Source organism: Anopheles bellator, chromosome 1 (genome assembly GCF_943735745.2).
Source record: "Anopheles bellator chromosome 1, idAnoBellAS_SP24_06.2, whole genome shotgun sequence".
In the NCBI taxonomy this organism is placed as follows: domain Eukaryota; kingdom Metazoa; phylum Arthropoda; class Insecta; order Diptera; family Culicidae; genus Anopheles; species Anopheles bellator.
The window spans coordinates 16098545-16106972 of NC_071285.1; the positions used below are offsets into that span (position 1 = coordinate 16098545).

Genomic DNA, 8428 nt, shown 5'->3' on the forward strand with positions numbered 1-8428 from the left:
ATTGGCTGGATATGTTGATCGCGCGAAGCATCGGGCTATGGTGGTTCACTGTGGCAGCTAAACATATGCCTCTCTGGCCCGTTCTCTGTGCCCTGCCCTCTCGTTCTGCTTTCTTTCTCTCGTTCTCGCTCTTCTTTACTGTATTACTGTTTTGCGTTCCAAAACAACTCGCCCGCCAAACATTATTTTGCATGCTCGGCACTCCATAAAAAGTCATAATTGTTCAAACTTGAGTTCTCTCCCCCCTTGCGTTGGCGATCGTGATTAGTCAATGTGATTTAAGGGGTGATCAACCATCTCTTTCGCCATGCCGCCGAAATCGTTGAATATGAATAGAATAGAAAATTTCCCGTTATGCTCTAAGAAACTATGCCACTTTCGATTCCTCTACATCGGGTGCCTATTAACCCAATTAACTTCTAAGAGTAACTTTACATTACGCACAAAGCGAACGAAAAACAGAATGATTCTCATCCCAGTGACAGTAACTCCACGAAAGCGGCATTGAGACAAGACAAAGTGATAATCATTCGACCAGCTTTAGGTTAATGTAAGGATGCCTGTAAGCGTTACAATCGACAAAACTCCAGTGCGCACCGTCATCAGATTGTAAGACGGTGGCCAAGCTCTTTCCCATTTTTCAGATGATGAAAACAACGGCAACGTTTCCGATAGTGTCAAAGATGAAAAAAAAACAATTTTTTCCCCCCAATATGCTTTCTTCTTCAAGTCGTCCTTTTAACGCTTTCCGGACACTAGACTTTCATTTAACGTAATCATCCGTCTTGAGTACCTTGGGCACGTGTAACGGCCGCCTCCAGGTGCCGCCGTCACGCTCCTTGCCACCCTTTCCGTTTGAGCGCTGTGTACATGTTTCAGCTCCTTGTAATATCTCATCTCATCATCTTTCGTTTCACCATTCACTGAAACTTAAGCTCTCTTTTGCTCTCGTTTTGTTTTGGTTTTATTGTTTTGTTTTGTTTACTTTTAGATGGTGTACAAAGTTTTGTGCGTTTGTGTTCGAATCTCTCACTCTCTCTCTTTCTCTCTCTCCAAAATTGTTCTAGATACATATTTTATTAAACATTGCTTGTTATGCTTCTTCTTCTTCTTTTTTTTATTCTTTATCTCAAACCACCCCACACTGCCACCCAAACACACACACATACACGGACACACGGACCCAAACACACCGAAACACACCCGACACACTCTCTCTCTCTCTCTCTAACTCTCTGCCCGCGGAACGCGACACCGACCCACAATGCGACGCACAATGCATTCCCTAACGTTGGACTCGGAACGCCATCGATCTGTTCCATATGTGTATGCTACTATTACGCACCCCCAACACACGCCCACCCACACACACACAAACACACAAACAAACATACGTACCGTACGCCACCCGGTCCCACCACACCACCACCACCACCACCGCTCTTTCTCTCTCTCTCTCTCTCTAACCAAATGATCATATTAGACTGCACCCGTATCTGCTGCGGCTGCTGCCGCCGCTGCCGCCGCCGCTGCCGCTGCTACCATGGGCCCCCTCCAACCACCACCGCCACCGCCCGGGGCTGTCACTTCGACGAGCCAGCTGTCCCTTTCTGGTGGCCAGTCTCCCCTGGAGGTTGGCAAAAAGCGTGCAGCCGAAAATGACATGATACAAATGGTATTGCCATCTTTATTTTCCTAGTTTGTTTCCCTTTCTCTTATTGCGTTTCTCTATATTCCCCCAGTTCTTTCGTTTTTTTTTTACTGGTTTAGTTTAAACAATTAAGTACTTTCTACTACTCCAACTTCCAGCTTCCCACCCGAAACTGAACCTTGCTCGCTGACATATGCTCTAAATTGTGTTTTACGCCCGAACCTAGCGCCCCACTGACCAGCCCACTCGGCGTCTTCACCGTAAAACCCCGAGCTTCAGTCCCCTTTCCAGACTAACCACCAACGACCAACATGTTACGAAAATCATAATTTTTTTTTCCCCCTCTAATCCTCGGCTAATTTCATTTTCCTTTTTGGCTAACATTTGCTGTAGAGTTTAAGCGCCCTCCGCCGGTTTGACCGATCGCTGTCGCAGAAGCGGACTTTTTTAGTTGTAGTAACATTTAGTTCCAAACAACCGTCAACTGCCTTGGATGGTGGCGGTCGTGAGCCACTTTTTGGCACAATTTAAGTTGGCAACCAAAGCGGCCATTTCGAGCGAAACAGAGGGCCGTAACGTACGAAAACGATCTGCTGTCGCTTGCAGCAAAGCATAATGTTGCGGGGCCATGATCTGCCATCCTTAGTTATCCGTGTCTCTTTTTTTTTATTTGTGTGTATTTCGGATCACTATCATTTCATTTTCCTTTCTGCGCCTTCGCGCCATGTGCCCCATGTTCCGCTTCGCTACTCGTAAAGCGTTTCCGTTTGTAGTGTTGCATTGTTTTCTAAATTTCGACAACGAAGAAGAACGCAGATCGCCAAAGTTCCCGCAGAAGGCAGCGGTTCATTCGAATGTTCGAATCGTTTTGTTTTGATCATCGTCATCACGGCACGGGATGCAAGGCCACGGTCCAGCAGCGAGCGACCCGGAAGCGACCAGGCGACCAGAGCTTCCACAAGCAGCAGGCGCAGCAGGATAGCCCGGGAAAGCTTCACCCCTCAGTTTCGGTGGACAAACAGCCGGTTTTTTCGTCCGAAGCGAAACATGCGCCCAGGCCCGCCACTCTCACTCATACTCACTAATATGATAACAATAACGTCCCAAGTCCAAGTACTCTAATGTCCCTCGCCGGGCGGGGGACACCAACCAGATAGATAGCAACAGCGTGCGTGTTTCACCGTGTTTTCCATTGTTTTTGTTTCTCTCTCTCTCTCTATGTCTCTCTCTCTCTCTCGCTCTCTCTCTCTCTCTCTCTCTCTCTGTTATGGTTACTACTTTCTCGCCACACCACCATTACTTTCTCTTATCGTGCTTATCGTAGTTACCGACACTTTTTTGGTTTCTTTTTGTTTTGTTTCTACTTCGGTTTGTGTTTTTCATTTTATGTTTTCTACTTTGGTTTGAATCAGGATTGAGTTCGAAACCATTTTACGATCGGATACGACCAACGCGTGTGTGTTTGTTCCTTCCCATATAACTAATGTGTGTTTTTCTTTCATTTTTTTCTCTCTCTTTGCTTTTCTCTTTCTCTTTCTCTCTCTCTCTCTCTCTTTCTATTCCCACACACACATACACACATACACCTTACACAACTTTCCGTTGCTCCGTGATCAAACCTGATCGTGAAACGATGGCGCCGTTTGTGTTCGTGTTTTGTATTGTTTTTTTTAAACAAACCGTCCTTCTTTATGTGTGTGTGTGCGTGTGTGCGTTCGGAACGTGGGTACGTGGCACAATCAACACCACAACCACCAACAACAACAACAACAACACAACCAACGAACAACCCTCTGGGCGCTGCGTCTAACACCTGCGTCGAACGTGGAACACATCCTCGCGGGCACACTAATACTAACATTGTGTCTATTGGCAAACAATGCCACACACCCACACACACATACCAACATCCATTCTCTCTCTGTCTCTCTCTCTCTCTCTCTCTCTCTCTCACACACTACTAAACTCCACTTTCTCCAACCAACCGTCACTGCCACCGTCACCGTTCTCATCCTCTGCACCAAATGCACCAACCAACCAAAAACCCAACCAAACACCAACCAATCACTGTCACCTCAGATGGACATGAAAACGATGGGATCTATTTACTATGAAAACTTTGTAAGTAACCGATTGTCTGCCATTGTTTCCTTATGCGTTTATGCCAAGCCCTTCCTACCCGCCAAGCCGACGATCCGGACCCAGCTGTAGTTAGTCGTTCGGCGCTCTCTCTCTCTCTCTCTGCTTTAGTTTAAGCGGTGTACGGAATTTTGGGTTCATTAACATATTTTTTCTACTTCAATCCACGGTACCCCCCTATCGGAAAGTGGCGTAGCTCACGACACAAGACATCCCACAACTCACACCCAACCGGTGACCGGCTCGCGTTATACACATCATTCTCACGAAACGAACTCACTTTCGGTTTCGCTCATCTCACCGTCTTCGGTCAATTTTTGGCGTGCTTGATGCTCCTCAATTCGTGTCACGACCGGTGCTCCCATTTCACGCGTGACCTGCTGTACCGAACCGCCTCTCACCGCAAGCTCACGCGCCCACCAACCAACTCACCCAACAGTGCACCGTTCTGTCTCTCGATCTGTTTCTTCCTTCGACTATCTCTCTCATTACCTCATTCTATCACCTCTTACTCTCTCTCGCTCTCTCTCTCTCTCTCTCTGTATTTCGCGTTCTGTGGTCTTTCTGTTTTAGTTTCGTACTCTTTCTTTCGATCCTTGCCCGGAAATGACGTTACACATAACATAAACTGTAAAGCAATTGGTTTAAACCTTGTACAAACCCCGCCGTGTAGTGTTTGGTAGTGGTCTCTGCTACCTTTTTTTCGTTTCATCTATCTTATGTATTGGTGTCACTAGAATGCGTTCCATCCGTTCTCACCAACCGTTTTCTAACTACTATTGTTGCAGAACGCTCTCTCTCTCTCTATCTGTCTGTCTGTCTGTCTGTCTTTCTCTCTCTCTCTTTCTCTATCGAAACGCGTACAGTAGTTCGCCGGTTAATCAGTGTGTTTTCTTTCTCTCTCTATCTCTCTCTCTCGCCCGCTCTCCTGCGGCAGGCTTTCCCGGGCATGGTCCCGTACAAGCGGTCGGCCGGTGAAAAGTCCGGCATCCCCGTCTACCAGCCGGGCGCCACCTACCAGCAGCTGATGCAACTGCAGCAGCCGTTCGTGCCAGTGTCATGTGAGTACCCTACTAGCACCAGTACTAGCGGCGGCGCGACCGCCGCGACCTATATTCCACCAACATCCAACACAGCAACCCCAATCGCTAATAGCGCCCTGTCGAGTCTAGGCAGCAACGGTAGTAGTAGCGGTAGTATCGCGGCCGCGCTGGCCGCCGCCGTCAGCAGCGCCAGCAACAGCCCGTACAACCCCTCGTCGATGTTACTCGGTGGCCTGTACTACACCACTTCCGGTGGTGGTGGTGGTGGTGCGGGTGGGGCGGGAGGGGGCGGGTGGACTGGGAGCACCAACAGTGTGGCGAGCATGCTCAACAACAACAGCCCGAAGGTGAGCAACAAGAACGCTCCGCTCTCAAAGTCGATGTCCTTGCAGTCGATGGCTTCTCTGAGCGGAAGTATGGGCCACCTGGCGGGGGCCAGCGCCGGGAGCGTTACCTCCCTGGCTAATGGCCAGTCAGGTCACGGGACGGCCGATGGTGCTGACCTGAAGGACGGTGCCGGTGCATCGGTGGCGGCTGCATCGGTGGCCGCCGATAAGGACGATTCGCACGGTGGTGATCTGCTCACCCCGACGAGTGGCAGTCTGTCGAGCACCTCGCCAACGACCACTGCGACTGCCGTCGGTCGGTCGGACCCGTCGCTGGCGGCGCAGTCATTGGCCACTGCGTCGACGCAGGCGATGGCCGTTCCGGTGAGTAGCAGTTCGCTGCTTCAGTACTCGGCAGCCGCCGTGGCGGCCGCAACTTCGGCCGCCAGCACGCTGAACCACATGAACCACCATCAGGCCACGGTGCAGGCTCAGCTCCAGGCGGCTCAGGTGGCCGCCGCCGCCCACGCTCAGGCCCAGGCGGCCGCTAATCACAATGCCGCGGCCCTGGCGGCCGCCGCACAGTACCCAATGTCGGCGAGTTCGGCGGCCGCCCATTACGCGGACGCCGCCAGCATGGCGAAGGAGGTAGCGCAGAAGAACTACGCGCTGAAACTGCACGGCAGTTCGACCGCCCTGACCGGCAAACCCTTGACGGCCCTCGGGTACACCGGGATGGCGCTGAACAAGAGTGGCCTGCTGCCACAGCCGGCCGCCCAGCAGTACGCTTCGGCCGCTGCCTCGGCTACGAATGCCGCCACGGCGGCTGCGGCGGCAGCAGCCGCCTATCCGCAGGCGCGTCTCAGCTCACCGGCGATGGCCGTAGCAGCCGCCACCCCTCAGCAGGCCCTTCTGGCGCCATCGCTGACGGCTCGGCCGCCACCGCCGATCATGGCGCAGGCCGGCGGCTACCCGCAGCTCATCCGCCAGCAGATGCCGCCCGGGTTCGCGGCCGCCGCTCACCATCCGTACGCGGCCGCCGTCGCCCAGCAGCAGCTCATGAACCAGGGCTTCATGTACCCGGCGGCTGCCTTCTCAGCCGGCGGCTACCAGTTCCCGCAGATGGCTCAGGCCGGCATGGCACCCAATCTGACCGCCATCCCGGCCCCGCAGGTGTCGGCCGCCGCAGCCGCCGCGGCGGCTGCCGCTTCCGCGGCCGCCGGAACCACCGTCGTGCTGAATCCGTACAAGAAAATGAAAACCTCCTAAGCGAAGAGCCTCCGCACCGCCAGGACCTGTGTGGAAAGGACCGTGGGGAAGCTCTCGGTTGCGGGTGTTACCTCGGGCACCCGCGCACCTTCACTCACGCACACCCGTGGTACTTTTTTGTTTTGTTTCCAAACCAAATCACGATCACGATCATGATGATGATGAGGATGATGATAGGGAGCAAAACCGTGTTAAGAGTTTCGCTCGTTAAACGTTTGCCATAAAAAGGGGAGTTAGGAAAAGTTTGCTAAAATATAACTACCACACACCCAACCACATACATACCCCTAGTTCTATTAAGATATCGGATGCTCTCGTAGAGAGACGACTCGCGGGGGTTTGTTGTTGTGGAGGGACTGTAGCCGTACCCGGGCGGCTCGGAACAATAAGTTTGCGAAAGACACACATCCACAAACAACAGAATTCAGTGCCTGAGATCGGGAGATCGGGATTTTTTAAGGTGTACCCATTGTTTCGCCATGCACACCACACCACAGCAGACGTCGCGATGGGGAAGACCCCCCCACTTTTGGATGATGAAGAAACTGTGATAGCTTCACATGCACGCGCAATCCCCCGCTCCCCTGCACAGCGCGACGCACCTCTCTCGACCGTGCGTCGCATCCTGCAGCTTGCCAACCTCTCCCCCGTCCGTTTAGGGTTTCGAGTTCTAATCAGACACACCCCAAAAAAGCACACCACTTGCGTGCGGTCAGTCATCCTATCAGCTTCAGCTTCTTGTTCACGTTCACGATACGCTTAATATTAGGAGGGGCCGGGTGATTCGGGGAGGGTTAGTGACCGATCATCAGCGGTACGTTTACTAACTAAAGTTTAATCATAGTAGCGCCGTAATCAGTAGAGTGAGTAGAGTTAAGTAGGGGTCCTGTGGGGCCGTAGTTCAAGAATCGTGTGACATTTGTAAAACAAACACCATCCGGACGGGAAAACCGATAGGAACCGATAATGAAAGTGGCAGGACTTAGTTTTTACCACTGATCATCATCATCGTCGCCCGTGTTGGATAGAGGATAAACCAAAACACTACACAGCAACACAGCAACCCGAGAGTCGCGTTAGTCGCGTTTTTGAAACGTCAACGCCTGCTCCGCCTGTTCCTTTCTCGGTTGCTTCTTCGTATGCGTGTGTTACGTTTGTTCGGTTGAGTGTGTTCCGCTGATTTACTAGTGTTTTTTTTCTCTGTTGTTTTGCTACTACTTTTCACCCGCAACTCCAGTGAGCGATGTGCGGTGCAGGGGTCCTTGGGAGTTCGTTCGCACCCCGTTTCGCTCCAGTGGCCATAGCCCTTCAAGTTAGGTAGTTAAAATGTATACTTAGTTTGCGCACTATTGTGATAGGGAATTAGGGTTTCGTTTGTGAGGTGTTTGTGTTTTGTTGCTGTTGCTTTTTTTCTCTTTAAGGTCCGATCCGGACCCCAAGGGTTCGAAGATTTCAGTTTTGGGCGAGCGCACCAAGTGGCGTACTCCTAATGCAATGTTGCAAAACCAAAACAGAACCGCAACACCATACACTATATCGAAGGTTGTAACTAGGTAATGTCAAGTAATGGTGGGGCCGTCTTCTTTCGCCACCCACCCGACCACCGACCGGCACCGGCACCGAGTAACATTGTTTCCGGAAATGGGGGGGGGATTGGGGGCCGGAACTAATGTGTCTTCGTGGGGCACGCGCCGATTGGCATCGAGCAAATTGTGGCTACTAAATAGTATTACTACTATCCGTTACTACTACCGCTACTACTACTATTACTACTACTACTACTACCACTATTACCGCTAGCTGTAGAGTACAGTTTTATGTGTAATTCGACACAGACAAGCAAGAAAATGTTACAAAAGAACAACTACAGCAGCAGCAGCAGTGCGCGCGCGCGTGTGTTGATTTTGTTTTTGCGCGTATAAGACTTGTGTGCGATTGTGTGAATTATATACCCATATACCTATATTACTATATATATATATACATATAGCGGTTGCTGC

At 51.3% G+C, this 8428-nt stretch overlaps 1 protein-coding gene across 1 annotated transcript in view; it reads left to right on the top strand.

The window, feature by feature from the left end:
• Positions 1 to 6428, top strand: part of LOC131215118 (uncharacterized) — a 197858-nt gene extending 191430 nt beyond the window's left edge. The window contains exons 6-8 of the mRNA XM_058209499.1: positions 1484 to 1675; positions 3731 to 3772; positions 4728 to 6428. Of these exons, the coding sequence (XP_058065482.1) occupies positions 1484 to 1675; positions 3731 to 3772; positions 4728 to 6428 (1935 nt within the window). The remainder of the gene's footprint in view (positions 1 to 1483; positions 1676 to 3730; positions 3773 to 4727) is intronic.
• The last annotated feature ends 2000 nt before the right edge of the window (positions 6429 to 8428 follow it).